The 19,568-nt window shown below is 37.1% G+C and overlaps 1 protein-coding gene across 1 annotated transcript in view; it reads right to left on the bottom strand.

Moving 5' to 3' along the window:
• ITPRID1 (ITPR interacting domain containing 1) overlaps positions 1–19,568 on the bottom strand; it is a 99,389-nt gene that overhangs the window by 30,624 nt on the left and 49,197 nt on the right. Inside the window, 1 exon segment of the mRNA XM_073898587.1 lies at positions 14,100–14,157. Within this exon segment, the coding sequence (XP_073754688.1) occupies positions 14,100–14,157 (58 nt within the window).

The following is a 19,568-nucleotide window of genomic DNA, read 5'->3' as shown; positions in this document are numbered from 1 at the left end:
TTAACTCATTCAGAACTCTAGAAATTAACCAAAGTCCTGCAGCAATCTAAGGAACTATATTCAAGAAAAGAAATAGCTGTATATAAGTAAGAACAGTGCACTGTGTGGCATCTTACCTACCTGAATCACATCATCCTCTCCCCAGCTCTATCTACATTAGCCCTAAAACCCAGCAAAGCCTTCAGAATTCTGCAGGAAATGAATGTAGAATATGATGCCGAGCCAACTTATCAATCAAGTATGAGGGCAGGATAAAGACATTTTCAGATACACAACATCTTAGGAAATTTACCCTTTTTGCATACTTCTTAGGAAGCTACTAGAGATATTCTTCCATCAAAGTGAAGGCATCCATCAAGACAGAGAAGTACCAAACAAAAACAGAAACAAAAAACTGGAGATCCGACGAAGATAAAACCCAAAGGAATTTCCAAGGTGTTGTTTGCCAAGATATCCTAGAATGATAACCGTGCATCAGACATGAAAGGGCCACCACTTGATGTGAACGGCACACTGAGGGCAGGGCTTTATTCTCTGATTCTACATCCTTTTTATCTAATGAAATCAGTGGAGGATGTTCTACGAACAGCAACAACAACAAGGAGAATTCAAAGAGAGAAAAGAGAGAAGACTTGAGCTATAAGAAAGACAATCTAACCCAAGAAAAAGGCAAAGGAAAAAATCTCGAAGTTGACTACTTCATAGCAGGCTTAGAAATCATTCCATCCAGAGGAAAAAAGAATGAAAATTACCGTAAGGGTAGATGTGAAGAGTTCACTGAAATTATCAGATTTGCTAGCCTAAATGAGGTAAAATTTTACTGAAAAAAAAAATGTACTGAGAAGGTATTGGAAGGTGTAGAAAGAGTTGGCAATATGCCCAAGGGAAAATAAACAATAAGAAAAAAATGCTTTCCCAGAAAAATCTTGATCCATATCTTTTATTCAGTATCTCCATGGTAAACCTTCAATTTCTTCAATTTCCCTGATGAACTCCTCTATCAATACAATAATTGATATAAATATTTGAAAGAGTGTCTGATGGACATAAAAAATTTTTCACTTTCTAAATTCAAAGCTCTTTCTCCATAACAAGTCAGATCAACAGAAACCTAGGATAGTGGATTGCATTATCTTTGCAAAGTTTTATTTGTGTGACCTTGGTTTCATTTAAGCCTCAGCAGATTGGACATCATGAGTTTCTCTCTGTCCCTCTGTCTTATATCATTGCAGACAACTGGGGACGAGCTCGATTGTCTTTTTATCATAGGCGGAAGTACAACTCCTGGGAAATCTTTGTGGATTTCATTCACCCATTGAACAAACTGTTTTGAGCTTCTAGTAGGTATCAGGTCCCCCACTAGTTTAAAAGGGTATGTGTGTCAGGGTCTTCCAACTGCTAGGAAATCATAGTTCATTCACTTTCCAGTTAACAAAGAGCAAATAATGGTTTTTGAAATAGTCTTCTTTCTCAGAATGCAAGAATTTACACTATCAGTATTATTTATTAATATAATAGAAAAAATAATGATAAAAACTGAACTTTGAAAGTCCCTGGAGACCAACTCTACACATTTTTGAAAGAAAATCACTTAATGAAAATAGAGTATCTACAACTTCATACCATTTTGTATTTTATAAAATAAATTGTAAAGCCCATTGGTTAAAGCGTCAGACCCCGATCAAGGTTAAACCTGTGGGATTGCCAGGCAGGTGGGCAAATTGCACATGCTGCAGGAAATAGACCATGTCAGATATGATTGTTGACGTCTGTGTGGGCACCAGAAGCTGACTAGAGTTGGCAGCGGAAGAAACCAATCAAAATCTCAGCTGCTCTGGCTTGGTGCCTCTCTTTAACCTCTCTACCCAGGAAGAAGAATGAGCCTTACCTCTGGCTTCAACTTGCCCAGGGAAGGCTGGGAGGGGGAGATGCCAACTCTCTTTCCAAGGTGAGGAGAACAACGAGAATATGGTCAGTTATGGAAGGAAAAATCCTAATTCTCAAAGCCTCTTCTAGCACTGGTTTCCTTTTCAGTGGGATACCCTGTTTGCTCAGCCTTTTCTAGAGCCTTGTGCCTACAGGCTGATGCTTGCTAAAGTGGACAAGAATTGAAACTTCCTTCTGACAGATACTGAGAAAGGAGCTAGGAAGCTATGATCTCCCCCTTGTGCTTTCCCAAGCCACTGATCTTCAGGCTACTTCACATAACCTGGGACTTTTGGCAAAAACAAAACAAAACAAAACAAACAAAACAAAACAAAACAAAAAAACACCTTTTAATTAATGGCCTGGTTTCCTGATTAATGGCCTTGTTAATTAATGACCTTATTTCACCTTGAAAGGTTTTACAGGAGCACTTGGCCAGTGATCAAAGGGACATAGAAAGGAGCAGAGAAGTGGGAAGGCTGAGCTGGGGTAAGAATAGGGGATAAAACACAAGAGAAAGAGCATCTGAGCTGTCCTTCCTTACGGTCCTTCTTTCATCTTTGGTGCTTCCATCCACTGGGCCACACCCTCCCTTCCCTGCGTAATCACCAATCCAGGATTAAAAACATCGGCGAGAGAGTGATTTTCAAATCCCCTTCCAAAACAATCTCTCAGGCTAAAATGAAATAAAGCATTCTTGGTTTCGTATCTGGCATAAACTATCTTCTGAAAACACTTTGGAACACACTGCTTGTTAAACCAAAAAATTTTATAAGGGGCATGGCAAGGAACACTCCTGTTCATTTCATATCTAGCAAGTTCTGTGGGGGTGTGAATAATAATATTTTAATATTAATATAATAATAACCATTATTATTATGTATTAAGTCTGAATTTAAATATTAAACTCAACCCTTGGTTAAGTCATAAACTTCACTTTGCTCCCTTTGTTGGTGTTGATGATTTCAGCCATGTGAATATATGTTGATTTTAATATTTCCTTAGAAATAGAGCAGTGCTTTCTCTGTGGAACTATCACAGTAGTTCTACCTACATTTTTATATTATGGTGGTATCTTGGCTATTCTAACATAACAACATTAAAATTTTTGCTAGGGAAACAGAGAAGTGTTTTAGCGAGAATAAAAGCTTGGGGTCAGACAGAACTGTGAATCCCAGCTCGGTCACTCATTAGCTAGATTGATCCCAATTACTTATCCTCTCTGAGCTCGGTTTTCTCATCTATAAAATGGGAGTAAAATCCACCTACCCCCATGGCTGTTTTGATGATAAATTAAGAATGTAAAGTGCTTTGTAGAGTGCCTGGCACACAGAATGCTCAGTAAAGATGTATGCTCATTCCTTAAACTCATTCCTCATGCTGACCCCTCTGTAGATGTGATGCCAACCCTTAGCTATGGAGATGCATGGAGAGAATCCTTAAAAGAAGTAACAGTCTTGTTAGGGACCTGTGTCTTACACCAGCTAATTATAATTCAAGGCAAACTATGTTAAGGCCTAGAGAAAGGCATATGTCAAAATTTAGGGGAGCACTGAAGAAGGTGTATCCCCAGGGAACAAGGTTCTTGGAGGAAGTGATAGAAGAGTCATCACCGAACCGAGACACTGAGGATGGGTGACATTTGGCAGGTGGAAAAGGAGACTGGAGGGGGATTCCGTGAAAAAGAAGCAATGCATTGCAGAGATGGAAAGGTGGGGAACGCTGGAGGCCACTGAGCGACCCCATATATGCAGTGCAGGCTAGGGGAGAGGAAGGAAGACTGCCAGGATGGGCTGAGGCCAGAATGGGACAGGCCTTGAATTCAATCCTAAGGAGATTGACATTCATTTAGAGACAATTGAGAGAAATAATTTAAAAAAATATGAATAAACATGACAGCATTCTCATGGACATAAAAGCCACCAAAGACGGTGGAGGGTGTTGTATCTACAGAACTTAGCATCAAGCAACTGCCCCTTTCGTTCCATAGTGGATAATACCAGGCTCCACACTATTGGAACATACTCAGTCAATTAAGAAAAGTACTGATTGCCGGCTGCAAAATATCCCCATGGTGCCAAAATGTTTGTGGAGTGGGTGGGGAGAGGGAGGGAAGGTGTGATAATTAAAAGAATTGTTACTTGCGATGTCACAGGAGCCAATGTGTTAACTCTGCATGCTGGGAAGCTAGAGTGCTCCCAGCTGCCACGGGGAGGGAGGATGTGGTTTGATCCCTGGCACCACTCGTTGGGACAAGATGAATCACAAATGTGTTAATAGTGAGGTTCCATGTCATAATGTGCCAGATGGAGGTGGTTACATCTCTGATTGATTGCCTCCTGGCCAAGACAGGGGTTTTCCAGAAGGCAAAATTGGCAGTGGAGCTCAAGGGATCAGCAGGTCTTTATTTTGGTCAACGTGGACCTGACGTTCTTGACTTTATGAAGTGTGGCTTTCCCCACGACACGGGCAGCCAGAAAGTATGTGGATGAAGAAGGAGATGATGAGGGTGTGATACATGCAAGAAACAGTTTTGCACTGGACAGAGCTCTTCTGGCTAAACGTGGCCCTTAAGGAATCCACGGGGGCACTGGAAATAAGGGGGTGGGGTGTGGGTGGGGAGTCGCAGTAGATGCCCCGCTTGCCAATGAATTAAGCAACTAGAAAGGGAGAAAGAAAGCCAAGGAAGAGAAGGAGCCAGAGAAGGAGTTTCAGACACCCAATCCCCACAGCCACAGAGTCCGGGTGCCAGGCTGAGGCCACCAGGGCAGAACCACAGAGCAGAGCGTGGCAGGGTGACCTTCCTGCCTGTTCCCTCCCACTCCCCGCCCCTGTAACCACCCAGCTCTTTGTTGTGGTGGTTTCCTTCCCCCAGCACAAGCTTCCAACTATAAACAGCCAACTACAAGGGCAATAACTGTGGCATCCTACTGGGAACTAAGGCAGCCTCTCGTGCAGGCGCTGGGTCCTAATACAGGACAGTGAATAAAGCTTCATTACAGAACAATGGAGTTAGCTGCCAGAGCCTACAGATTTGAATAAACAACAAATAAGCAACATCTGCTCCAGCATATGTGTATGGTAAAAAAAAAAGTCACAAAATAAAAGAATTTGTAAATGCCAAAAGCAACACTAAACTGCCAGAGCTACTGTAGAGTGAATTTTTAATTGCACATGCAAAGCGGCAGGCTGTGGGTATTAGTCTCACATATGTCTTGTTGCTGCCAACCTGGGAGTATAGATGAATTTAATTAAATAAGGATTATCCCTTCTCCCCAGTACAATTACTTATTTATAACAATGATAAAATTGCCTAATAAAAAAATTGTAATATTTCAAAAACAAGCCTAGAAAACACCCTGCTTTCTGTGTAAGTCGTTCAGGGCTGTTTGAGTCTGAGTGTGTCTTTTAAAATTAAGTCTTTGCCTACTGCCAAGGAAGAAAAAGCAAACAACCCTTATCATAAAGCCTGCTGCAGTTAAACAGCCAGAGACAGCATTATGGAGAAATATAAAGAAGACACAGAGCAGCATGGGAATTGCCTTTCATGGGGCGTGTAGAAAATTAAGCAATTGGACTCAAATGGAGGCCAGGTGACTGAGCCAAGGGACAGGGCCACTGAGCCTTGGGCTCCCCCAGTGTCCCGGTCCTAATCTGTTTTGTGAACAGGCAGTCACCGGTGATCGATCAGTTCCCCTTATTTTGGCTCTCCCTCTTTCCTGCATGCTAATTCTCCGAAAACAGGTAACACTACCCCAACCAAACAAACAACAGAAGAGATGGGCACTTGAGCCCCTCTTCTCCGTTCCAGGGGATTTCATTTTTTACCTCCAAGTTAGCAACCCCCATTGTCAGGGAGGCCAGTGGCGATTATCCAAGTATGAAACTGTAGATGGCAAAGTAGATTCATGTGTAAATTACTACAGAAACCAGTATCTTCTGAGTCTCGTGATCTAAGTTTATCTTTGAGCAATTTTGTTGCTGAAATAGCTTTACTGCGCTAGAAGTTAAGGCAAGTGCTAAGAGCTTATGACCAGGTGCACTCTCCCAAAGTCAATTCAGAAGCCAGGCAGAAACAAAAGGCAGTCCGGGGCTCTGGGGTGTGTGGCTGTGGGCCGTTACACCATCTCTCCACTTCAGTGTCCTCATCTGTGCAATGGGAACAGTAATGATAGAATCCACCTCCAAAGGAGGATTCAATGAATTAATACATGTAATGTGCCTGGAATGGCACCTGGCATGGAGTAAGCGCTCAATAAATGTTGCTAAGAATTTAAAGGGATGCTTTAGCAGGGCACTCAAATCTGCACTTGGCTCTTTCGCAGATGTTAGTAGCTTTCGATTTATCTTTTGCTTTTCCTTCACGACACATGGCAATTGTAATTCAATAATTAATTGGTTTCTCCTGAAATTCACAAGCTCCACGAGACTAAGTTCTGTTTTGCTTTCATTTGCATCCCCAGAACCTAGACCAGGTTCTTACACATATAAGCGCTCATTAAATATTCATTGAATGAATGAATTCAGTATGGAAGGAGAACTAGATTTGAATTCAAAAGATCTTGACCTGAATTTTGGTCTTTCCTTTGCCACTTGTGTAAACTCAAGCAAGTTGCTTAATTTGTTGATATCTTATCTCTAAAGAGGAAAGACTAGTATGGTGATTACATTAAATAATGTAATTGAAACTACTCAGGACATGGCAAATGTGAGTATCAAATATAAATTTTTAATTAACTATGAACTGCTTCCTAATAATAATTGATTGGATTATAGAATTAAGCAACAGATTCCGTGTATATTCAGGGAAGACAACTTTCTGAGAGATGTTGCTGGAATGTGTGCAAAACCAAAATAATTAAGTCTACATTACTTAGGACTAAATGCAACATGCAAAAAGAAAGCACCAATTCATAGATTTGAAAGGAAGATACATATTGGATCCAGTCCTAATTTACAAATACTGAAATCCATGCCAGTAAAATCATTAAAAATACCATGTGCTGTATTTTAAGATAATCATTATACTCTGCCCACAGTGCACTGTTGCAACATTAAATCACCACTGGTGAATTTGAATGGAAACTCTTCTGGCTAAGGTAAGAGAAACTTAGATGGTGTCATGTATGCTGTTCCCTGAGGGATCAGGCACTGTGCTAGGCGTAGGGATGGCAGGTAAATAAGACAAGCTTCCTATTCTCAAGCAGAACATAATTTAGTGTAAAGGAGAGAGGCATAAGTAAATGGTTCCTGTTTTTCCAGATGAGTCTTGTAGAAGTGTTATTTACTAAGGCTAGCAATAGCATAAAGGGAGAGCTTACACGTAGAGAAGAGAAAGGACGAAGAGTAGTAGGGACTGTGGAATTTGTCTGCTTAAGAAAAGAGAATGGGCTATTTTTTGGTGTTCTTCTAAATTAGTATACCAGCCCCTTTGAAATAACATAATGATGAGAGAGAGAGAGAATGAGAATGAGAAATCGAAAGAGACTAAACAGAATCTAGTATAGTGGTAACTGATGAGGAAGAAGACCAAAAGGCCAACTGGGAGACAGGATATAAAAAGGGACCTCTTCAAAGCTACCTTTTCCAAATCTGCTTTGGAGCAAAAACCCTATTAGCAAAACCTTAATAATTTAGCTCTCACTCAATCCCCAAATATACTCAATTTGTAAAAATGAACATTTAGCATTATCTTGGTTGAGTGATTATTTATTCTGTTGTGGACAAATTAGCAAATACAGAGAAGCAAAAGAAGGAAAAACCAGATGTCACTTATCATCTAGACTGCCGTTGTCTTTACCATGTACACTTGCGTTTTCTCTATTTTTGTTTTTTTTGTGGGAGGGTTGAGGGTTAGAAACTTGTATTAAAAATTTTAACTTGTACCATATAAAATATAAAAAAAGAAAAAAATATATTACCTGAGCCCCGTCACTATGAGATGATCACCAAACTATTAACTCTAGTTTAACTCATATGCAATTTTATTTTTTTTATTTATTTGAGAGAGAGAGTGATTGAAAGACAGAGAGAGCACAAGCAGGGGGAGTAGCAGAGGGAGAGGGAGAAGCAGACTCCCCGCTGAGCAGGGAGCCCGACGAGACGCGGGGTTCGATCCCAGGACCCCGGGATCATTACCCAAGCAGAAGGCAGACGCCCAACAACTGAGCCACCCAGGCGCCCCTTTTGGACACTTAAGCTAGTTCTAATTTTTCACACCTCTTTTATAATTGCCTTCAGGTAACTTCAAAGAGGACATACCCGGGTAGGAAGATACACACAGTTGCAAAGTTTCTGATACATATGTTATATATTGCCTTCCAGAAAGCAATGTGTATTCTTGCCAACATTAGATTATATGATTTCTTAAACTTCTATCAATTTAATAACTCATCTGCCTATTTTAGTGTATATTTAGTGTATATTTCTTAGATTACTACTGAGGTTGAAAACTGCTTCATTTGCATTAGCTTATTGAATAAAATTCCTACTGACACCTTTATTTTTTGTTCAATTCTCTTGCATTGGGAAATTTCAAACATGTACAAAGTGTAGAAAATAACACAACATGTATCTATTCCTTATCAACACCTACTAGTTCTATCCAGTTCTATTAAAATTTAACATTTTTCCATAGATACTTCAGATTTTTTTTTTTTAAAGGAAACATTATAGAAACATTATTTACCTGGGTTTATCCCTTCCTGATCCCATTGCCTTGCTCTTTACCTTCCTCCCCAGAGTTAACCAGGATCCTGAATTTGGTGTTTATATTTCCATTGTGTATTTTTGTGCTTTTATTTGGTATGTGCATTAGTAATACATACCAGGTGTTGCTAAGGTAAATATATTTTATATATTGTATGCGCCTAACTGTGATTTATTTACCCCCACCTTATATTCGTGATATTTTTTCATGTGGACAAATTAACCTGTTTGCTTATTATCATTGCGGTATATTATATTCTACTCTTACAACTATGCTACGATATCATTAACCTTATTCTTACTGATTTGATTGCCTTTAGGTTGTTTTAAATTTTTCACTATTTCGGGGTTGCAAAAAAATGTTTTTTATATGTTCATTCATCTGCATATATGTGAGGATTTCTCTAGGGCATATGCTACACATGAAATGGCTAAGTCAAATGGTCTGTGAATCTTTAACTTTACTTGATTTTGCCAAACTGCTTTGCAAAATGGCTGTACCAATTTATAATCTCACCAGCCCTGTAAGATTTCTCCCCTCTCACCAATACTTGGTAGAATCAAATTTAAAAAATTCTGTCAGTCTAAAATGGTATCTAATCATTTAAATTGATCTGTTCTTGATTATAATAGGGTAGAGCACGTTTTCTTCTATATAGGTTAAGTTTTTAATAAACACCGTGCTGTGTATAAACTGTAGATAACTTCCAGTTCGTGACTTTGTTTTTTAATTGAAGTGTAATTGACCTGTGACTGCTCTTTGAACTTTGTTTATGCTGTCTTTTTTGAACCAATATTAACATTTATAATGAAGTCATATTATCAGAATTTCTCTTTATAGTGTGTGTTTTTTGGGTGTCCCATTCAAGAAATTGTGTCTTGCTCTCAGGTCATAAATATACCCTTCTTTATTTTCTTCTGTAAGGACCAATGCTTTGCTTTTCACATTTAGACCTTTGCTATACTTGGATTTATCTTTGTTAATGGGACAAGCTAAGGGTTTAATTTTCAATCTTTTTCATATGGATAACCAATCTTTTGTATCAATCATGTTCATCCTTTCCCCATTGGTTTTGAAAAGCTTGCTCTGACTTTTCATTTCCATACATGTAGGGGTCTGTTTCTACTCTCTATTTAACTGGTCCATCATCTTTAAAAAAATTTTTTTTAAAGATTTTATTTATTTATTTGAGAGAGAGAGAGCGCGCACAGAGGGAGTGGGAGAGGGAGAAGCAGACTCCCCGTTGAGCAGGGAGCCCAACGTGGGGCTCAATCCCAGGACCCTGAGATCACGACCTGAGTGGAAGGCAGATGCTTAACTGTCTAAGCCACCCAGGTGCCCCCCCAATTTATTTTCAACAGTGGCATAACACCTTAATTACAATTATAAGTGTTCATTTCTAGTAGCACAATTCCTCCTCCATGATCTTCATTATTATCTTAGCTTTTCTTGGCCCTTTACTAGTACATAGGAATTTCAGGACAATCTTGTAGGTTCCACACACACACACACACACACACACACACACACACACACACACACAAAACAAAACAAAAACCAACCCTATCAGGATTTATATTGAAATTGTATTGTGAATTTTATTATTAGTGAAGATTTGGCTTCTTTATATTATTGAGTGTTCCTGTTCATGAACATGACATAGCTCTGCTTTTATTTAGGTCTTTGTTATGAGATATGGTAATATTTTATAATTTTCCCAATAAATATCCTGAATCTTCTTTATATATGTTCAAAGGTACTCTTACAGGCTTATTGTTGTTGGAATTGTGAAAGAAATCTTTTTTTTTTCTTTAGTGTCTTCCTAATTTGTTACTGGTGGTGCTTGGAGATAATACTGATTTTTGCATTTTGCTCTTGCATTCAACAAACTTGCTAAGCATTATTATTCTATTACTATGCCTATTAATTCTCTTGGGATTTCTATGCAGACAGCTATTTTGTCTGCAAAGGTGGACAGTTTTTAAGTTTATATACATCTTACTTCATGGTGTTGTCATTCTGCTTTGACTTTTAGTTTGATGCTGAATAAAAGTAGTGCCAGCAAGTTTTGTTCATGGTTGAATAGGATTTCCTTGAAGGTTTCGTTGTTAGGATTGATAGTTGCTATCAAGATTTGATAGATGCCTCTTAGGCTAAGAACATTTCCTTCTATTTCTCCTTGCAAAGAGCTTTTGTTAATTCCTTATTGTTTATAATGAAAATACACTCTCAGCTTGTCATTTACCTTTTAATTTTTTATGATTGTTTTTCATACATAGGTGTTCCACGCTAGGTAGTGAAAAATTGATTAATTGAATTAGCTATTGCATTTTAAGCCACACTTTAAAAATAATTTTCTATTCTGAAATTATATAAAATTCATCTACCTTTATATTTTTAGCCCTTTGATAATTTGGGTGTGTTTTTTGCATTTAATTGTCTATCTGAAATTTCATTCATCTAAAGTTCTATTGGCAAACAGTGAAATATTTTTTAAATATACACATCTTTTCCTAAGCTAACAAGTTGATCATATCATTTATTTCCTTTAATAACTTATCATTGTAGTTGATAAATTAGTTTTTCCATTGTGAAAAAACTGAAATATTCAAATGAAAGCTAGTTTTCAAGGATTAGTATACTTTTAATGCTTTACTGCATTTAAATCCTCATTACTTTATTGAAAAATGTTTACATCTGTACTCATAAGGAAAATTTATCAATTTTGTGAGCCATCTTAATCAATTTTGAAATCAAGGTTTTGTGTTGTTTTTCTTTTAATCTAAAAGGAACAGGAAAGATTTACAAATGTTTACGTTATCTGGAAGATTTATACAGAAGAGCAATTATCTCTTGAAAAATTGAGAGTCTACTCAGGTAACAATTTTGGTTTTATTTTGTCATTGTTCTTTGCTGTTCTTAGAGATAGTTTTTGGTAAACTCAAGTTTTGTTTATTTTTCCCCTCTATGGTATTAGTTTACTTAACAGTTCTATTATGTTACTTTGTTAATTTTTTGGTTTAATTTTTTTTGGTTTAAAATAGATATGTATATATGAACACTGAGAACATAATAACAATATAAATCTGGTAATAGAAACACATTTTCTAAAATATCATCCATATTAATTATCCCTAGTTTTAATTATACCACTTGTATTGGTATTGGTATTCCTTTATAATTTAAACATGGGTTTTGCAAATGATATAACTTCTTTTCTATATCAGTGGTTCTGTCTTTTGTCTAGTTTTATTTTGATTAATTTTATTTGTATGTCTTTCTCTCTTCTATTGTTTGACAACTTTGTTTTTATTCCCTACACAAAAAACTAGTGCTTTGATTTTACTTACCAAATTATTTTTTCCTCCTTTCTACATGATTAATTTCTGGCTTATTAATCTCTAACTTTTAATTATGTTTATTTTACTGTTTTTATGATGATGTCTTGAGGCAAATAATTTATTTTAGTTCTTACGTGTTCGATAATGAAAACAATTATTGCTATGAATTTGCCTCAGATTACTGTGTCTGTTCCAGGTCTTCAATTTTATATGAAATATTCATCATTGTTATTGAAATGATCTGAACTTACAGTTTTAAAGGAGCAACTTCTGCACATTTTTTGGGATGGAGTACTCAATCCCTAAGTCCTGGATTTAGTATTTTGTTTTGTTTGTTGGGAGGAGGGAGTGTTACTTATATTTTTATTTTTGAATTTGAATATTCCTGCATTTATCCATGATAAGGTGGCCTATACATAATGTGTGCATATGTAAGAAATCAATGAAATAATCTTTGCATTTACAAATTGTTAGCTCTTTTAATAAAATATACCAAGAACACTGAGAAAGAATACTTATTTCAATATTTTTCTATTATGCTCATGTTATCAATTACAATATTAATATATTATTTATCACCTTTTACTATGTTATGTTTGGTCTGTAGAAAACTGAGAGGAATTTTAAAATTTCCCAATTTTGGAAGAGATGTTGGTCAAAGGATATAAAGTTATAACTGGGTAAGATAGATAAGTCTAAAGATCTAACATACTTGGTGACTATAGTCTTGGTAACTTTGAGTCAAAATTCATTCACAGATATTCATATCATATACATATATAAATTCATTCATATATATAATTTGTTCATATATATAATGAATTCATTCATTCATTTATTCATATATAAATAAGAGTAATCCTTTCCCCTTTTTCTCATTAATAGAAATAGAACTAGTTTTACTTATTTTTTTCCTCAGTCCTATTTTTTCTTCAGTTAATGACACTGTTTTTGAAAGTAATAAATGACATTTGCTTCACTTTCGTTCAGATTTTCTCCATTAGGTTAACCTTCACTCATCTTACTTTGCTCTCTGAATTTGAAACTAAATGTAGGTTAGTGTTGTTGCCTAACTTTCCAAATCATTTTTTGGAATAATTGAGGTGACTTACATGGTATCAGCAGACCTTTTAATTGAATGTCAAGGAAGGCAGTTCCTATTGGCACAGGGACCTCCAGCTTCATTGAGAAGCATTCAATTAGATGGAAAACAGATGCTTATTTTTGTCTTATAAACCTCAATTCAGGTTATGTGGTAATTACTTCGAAGAGCGGGATAACAATTTATGTAATCAGCAGGACCCTATAATTACTAATGCATAATTTCTAAACAGCATTTAGCAAAATGAGGCCCATACATACACTTTGTAATGAAAAAGATGTGTTTGACACCACACTAAATTAAATTAAAAATTTGCATATTTTCTTCCAGGAAATGCACTAGCTTCATCTGCTTTATTTTGCTTCACTAATCCCTATCTACTTTTCGCTCTGTTATAGGATCATGGAAATGCTGAATCAAATGATGGCTGAATGGGAGCTTAAGAATGAGGAGTAGAGAAAGCCCTCCTTCTCTGCTGTCTAGGATTCTACAACAGGATTCTGAGAGATTATTTGGAAAGTGACATCTAGGCAACTTGTTTCCACGGATAGTTAATATGAAGGTCCTACCATCACTTAATTTAGAATGTAAGGGCTAGCAGAGAACTTAAAAAATTACCTCCACTTACCTAAGGCCCAGTAAAATGATATGACTTTTGTCACATCGAACAGTTGTCAGTAAGAGTTAGAAAGTATTCACTCAGTTAGTCCCAGTTCTATGTGGAATCCCTTCCACGCTCCTGATCAAATCACACAGAGTTAATCTGAGACAAACCGCATGCTGCATCAGCCCAGGGATGTGGGACATATCTGTAGTAAGTTGTTTGAAATTTCTATGTAGACTGGCATTGCTAGTAGGTTTTTAAACGTAATAGGTAGAAATAGTAGTGGTAGCAAATAGCAGTAGGAGTAGCTATGCCATCTTCTGAAGATAATTTAAGCTCTACATATTAAGAAAGTTGAGCACGAGTTCATCTTTCTGAAAGGCCATGGATGACTTTGCACACCGCGATAAATCTTACCTGTAATTCCCGATGTCATGTCAAGAGGATTACCAGTCTCTTCCTCAAAGCTCTGGACCTGAGACACCAAAATACATCAATCTCATTAGGAATGTTTTCATAATAAATTCACTTCATTTATTTAATCAACATATAATGAGTGCCTCCTGGCTACTGCTAAGAGGATTAACCATGACTTCTGAACTCAAATAGCTTACGGTCAGCTGCAGGCTGGTGGCACGTACACGGCACTCAGGATAAAAATTAAAGAACTAAAGGAGATCAGGAGAGAGAAATGAGGGAATCACTTCCAGGTGGGAGGAACAGAGACCCTGTCTGGAAGATGTAGCATTTGAGTGAAACTTAAATAATAATGTTATTATTATTGGGATGCCTGAGTGGCTCAGTTGGTTAAGCATCTGCCTTCAGCCCAGATCATAATCCCAGAGTCCTGGGATCGAGTCCTGCATCAGGCTCCTCGCTCAGGGGGGAGTCTGCTTCTCCCTCTGCCTGTCGCTCACCCTGCTTGTGCGCTCTCTCTCTCTGACAAATAAATAAATAAAATTTTAAAAAAAGAAGAATCTTTGTGTTTACATCTTAAAAAAATAATGTTATTATTATTCTAGATTTTTTTTTTTTTGCTCCTAAAGAGTTTTAAATATATTTGGAGAGAGGAAGTTATTTTCCACATTTAATTTTATCTCTCTAAGGGGTTTATTTATGACTTGGTAAATTTATGGAGAGCAATTCAGAAAATTCACAATTCAGTTGCCATACAGAGCTTAGATAGCTCAAAGAAAATTGGTTTTCCAAATTGATAGAGCGGAATTTATTTTTAAAATTCTTTTCAGTTGGACATCTTGGCTCTTTCCACAGTTTGGCTATTGTGGACATTGCTGCTATAAACATCGGGGTGCACATACCCCTTTAGATCCCTACATTTGTATCTTTGGGGTAAATACCCAGTAGTGCAATTGCTGGATCATATGGTTAGCTCTATTTTCAACTTTTTGAGGAACCTAGCCAAGATGTCCATCGACAGATGAATGATAAAGAAGATGTGGTGTATACACACACACACACACACACACACACACACACACACACACACACTGGAATATTATGCAGCCATCAAAAGGAATGAGATCTTGCCATTTGCAATGACGTGGATGGAACTGGAGGGTGTTATGCTGAGTGAAATAAGTCAATTAGAGAAAGACATGTATCATATGACCTCACTGATATGAGGAATTCTTTAATCTCAGGAAACAAACTGAGGGTTGCTGGAGTGGTGGGGGGTGGGAGGGATGGGGTGGCTGGGTGATAGACATTGGGCAGGGTATGTGCTATGGTGAGCGCTGTGAATTGTGCAAGACTGTTGAATCACAGATCTGTACCTCTGAAACAAATAATGCAATGTATGTTAAGAAAAAAAAGAAGAAGAAGATAGCAGGAGGGGAAGAATGAAGGGGGGAAATCGGAGGGGGAGATGAACCATGAGAGACGATGGACTCTGAAAAACAAACTGAGGGTTCTAGAGGGGAGGGGGTGCAGGGATGGGTTAGCCCGGTGATGGGTATTAAGGAGGGCATGTACTGCATGGAGCACTGGGTGTTACACGCAAACAGTGAATCATGGAACACTACATCACAAACTAATGATGTAATGTATGGTGATAAACATAACAATAAAAATTTAAAGAAAAAAATAAAATTCTTTTCAGAAATTAATAAATACTACTCTATTGAGAATAAAATTATGCATAAAACAAAATAATAAGTATTTCTTTATAAGTAATAATATAGATTACTATAGAAGCTGGATAAATAAAAAAGTAAAGAAGGTAAGAAAACAGTGACTGTTAATATTTTGGAGTGTGTTTTGCAGGTTTCCTTTTTAATATGTTTTTTTCTGAATATAGTTATGTAATCAAAATTTTTCACCCAATCAAAATTTTTCACTCAAAACTTAGAAGGGGAAATTTTTTCCCACTTGTAAGATTTCTTTGAAAACACCATTTTTAATGACTTTACAATAGACCGTATTTAGAAGGTACATTATTTACTTAATGGTTCTCCTAATGGTGGAATGTTTTCTGCATTTTGCCAATAAAATAATAATGGTGAGATGAGTATCCTTGTACAGAAATCTTTTTCTACATGTCATATTATTTATTTGGACTGGTGTCTGAATAGTGAAAGCTGAATCAAAGGACATTTAAACATTGTGGTACATGTGGCCAAAGATGACCTTTAACTCAGGAAGAGAGGACCTCAAGGATTTAGCTCAGCAATGTAAGAAGAACTATTTATTCCTTCTTTTTAATCCTTCATCTCTTTTCTTCAAAGAAGTTATTTTATACTTGTAATTAATGAGACATACTTCTTAACATTATTTTTATTGGTTTTATAACTCAAACCAGTGTTCAGCATATGTTTTTAAGTACAATAAGGAGATTCTTTTGCTCTGATTATTATCATAGAGAAAAGCCCATTTAGTGCAATGTAAAGTATGTATTCATCTGTCGAGAAATAACCCTCAAGCAACAAAATCCCAACAATTTAAAATGAAAACCAAGTGTATTCTTGGGTTATTCCACCGGAGCCAAATTTATTAATAAATTTTTAAAAATTAAAAATAAAGAAATAGTTATTAACTTTGGAAATATTTCCCACCTAATCAGGATGCTGATTGGCATTGTTTAATAATATGGGCAATATTCTTACACATGAGTTCTAGAGAGCAGGATCCCTATATGGAAGTGGGAAGAAGATTAAAATGCTTTATTATGGATATAAAGAAGCATCCTACCTTGACTTTACAATTGCAGATGCTTCATTAGTATTAAATTCTCAATATGTTTGGGAATTAAAAAAGAAAGGGAGAGACTCAGTTTTACTAAGTAAAATTAAAGACAAAAATATGTTGATTTGTGCATTAAAAAAATCTATGCACAATTTTCCTGCAATCATAGTTTTGAAGTGAGCCAAGTATTGCCAAATTCAGCCTTTAATAGGATGTTAGGGAAAGCATCATAGATTGATCTGGAGGCAAATTTTGGCCAAACACAGTTGAAATTCTGATAGCTAGATATTTAAGGACATTGGCTCATGTTTTAAATGCCATGAAAATCTGCCAATTTCACACATATTTTTCATTTCTTATAATTGGATTTTTAAATTTGCCATTAAAAAAAATGACTATTAAATCTGGCATTAGCTCCTGTTTAAGATGCAACCTACCCAAGCTTCATTTACTCATCCGTTGGTATCGAGTGAAACAAATATTTTTCTCCCAGTCTGTGATGAGGATGTAATATTTTTTAAGTATATTTTTTAGAAAAACAAAATTCAAGTAGTGAGTTTCTTTTATATTGTTTTCGGGGCTCTCTCTGCCTTAGATATGCAGACAGCCTCTCACACACACAAATCTGGGTAAATATTAAAGAAACACCATAAACAAAGTGGGCTATGTAGTTCAACAGAATATTCTGTTTCTCTATGAATGCCACCCACAGACTAAGTTAATATTATCAAATATTTTTCTCGTTGATTTACTCATTCATAAATATTTACTGAGTACCTACTATGTGCCTAAAAACAGGTGAGTTTGTTTTCTTTTATTTTGGTGTCTGAGTTTCTTCCCACCCCCACATATACTACTGGATAGCTTTTCCTTGAACAATTGTCATTTAAGAATATTTGAAAGTGTACCATGCAAGAATTGACATTCTTTTCTCAGTCCTTTTTATGCTGAATATGATATTTATCTCTCTCTGTACTCTCACATATAGATGGCATCCAATGGACATTATTTTCCTCTAAGTCAGGCTAGCCTGAAGCATAAAAAACTTCGTAAGGGAACAGTAGCCTCTGTGGGGCGTGCCAACAGGCTGGAGATGGTGACATTTCTTGTTTGGACCATAGGTGATATAGCAGACTGACAAATGGTTTGCAGATTTTCTTGATATTCTTTATAGAACTTTGAGTAGTAGCTTGGTAATTAAATAATCTTTGCAAGATTGAATTAAAAGAAAATAATTTTTCTTAGTGCCACCTCAGTTTATCTTCAAATCAGGGCACGAGACCAAAGGTCTGCTTTTTTCTCCACTTGTAATTTTTATTCATTTGCAGGCTACTGGTTTACATTCAGATTAATATTTTAAGGTTCTTTTTCAAAATACTTTAAGGTTCTTGAAATCATTTTGACATAAGATATGTACACATATAAGCATATATACATAGATATTAGGAGTATTGACAGCTACAGATTTTGAGGCAACTGTTTTATCTTTGTGGGATGGGGAGGGCTACAAATAGGCATATTCACCTACTTCCTCTTCTTCTTTTAGGGCTATGGGTAAGCCTTACTTCCTTCAAGTTCCTTGGTCCTCTAGCCCCCAGCGGGTTAAGATCTCTGCTCCCCAGAGATCCCAAACATGTCTAGAGTGATATAAAACTTTACCAGTAGAGCTGGCACTCTCCTTGCGTGTTACTGGTTTCTGGACCCATCTCTGCCAGGGCACAGAGGTTCCCTTGAGGGTGGAGTCTGCCCCCCAGAGCCCGTCAGAGTGCCTAGCATGTCCAGGGCTCAAAGGAAAGGTGGGCCCACCTTGGGATTTGCGTAAAAATAGCCTGCCCTACTTCTGGAAAATTTACATGATAAAGGGGAAAATTTTGCTCTTTTGTTCTTCCTTGTCATTATATTAAAGAAAAGAGAAATGTGTGAAAATGTGTATATGTTCTTTTTTTAAAGACTGAGGAGTGCATGGGGGGCTGTCATCTAAATGAGGGTGAAAATTAGCATGAGTGAGGGAAGGTAAAGATGAAGAAGCACATCGAAAAATATGTGAATATATATATATATACATATATATATGTATGTATATATATATTTGTTGTTTTGTTTGAACAAAAGCTCTTTAACTGACTGACTGACATTAGTCTTTCTCCCAGTCAGGAGAGAGAAGTGTGTGGGGTTATGAGGGTCTGACCTGGGTGGATGGGAAATGAATGGTGTGGAGAGGAGAAAACAGGCAGTGTGAAGAGGCACGAGTGGGGAAAGGGTCTGTCAAAGTATAATCTTTTCTCTATCCCATGTTTCACACCTGTGTTTTAAGAACAGAATGTATGGTGATCATGCCGCATAACATGTGGTAAAAAGGATGGAGGCAAGCAGCCACTGACGTGTGAACTTCAGTCAGCCCACAGGACCCATGCCAAGGGGTGCTGTGCCGCAGTGCAGTCCAGGGAGAGCCAGAAGTGGGAGCATTACCCCAACACGTCAGCCTCAAGGGCATTCATACTTGCCTGGGGTCGGCTCATGGTGGCATAGAATGAGGCGGACAATGCCAACCGCACAGGCACCGGAAGAAGGTGGGACCAGCCAGAAAGGTATACTGGCCTGGGAATGAGGCTGACGCAGGGAGTTCTTGGTGCACAGAGTGGTGAATATATATGTGTGCAGTGCAGGTCAAGTTATGTGAGTATC

The sequence above is a fragment of the Callorhinus ursinus genome, unplaced genomic scaffold (assembly GCF_003265705.2).
Source record: "Callorhinus ursinus isolate GAN/ISIS: 27379988/994484 unplaced genomic scaffold, GSC_fseal_2.0 scaffold12, whole genome shotgun sequence".
Taxonomy (NCBI): domain Eukaryota; kingdom Metazoa; phylum Chordata; class Mammalia; order Carnivora; family Otariidae; genus Callorhinus; species Callorhinus ursinus.
Note: the sequence above shows the minus strand (reverse complement) of the source record. Positions and strands in the feature narration are given on the sequence as shown.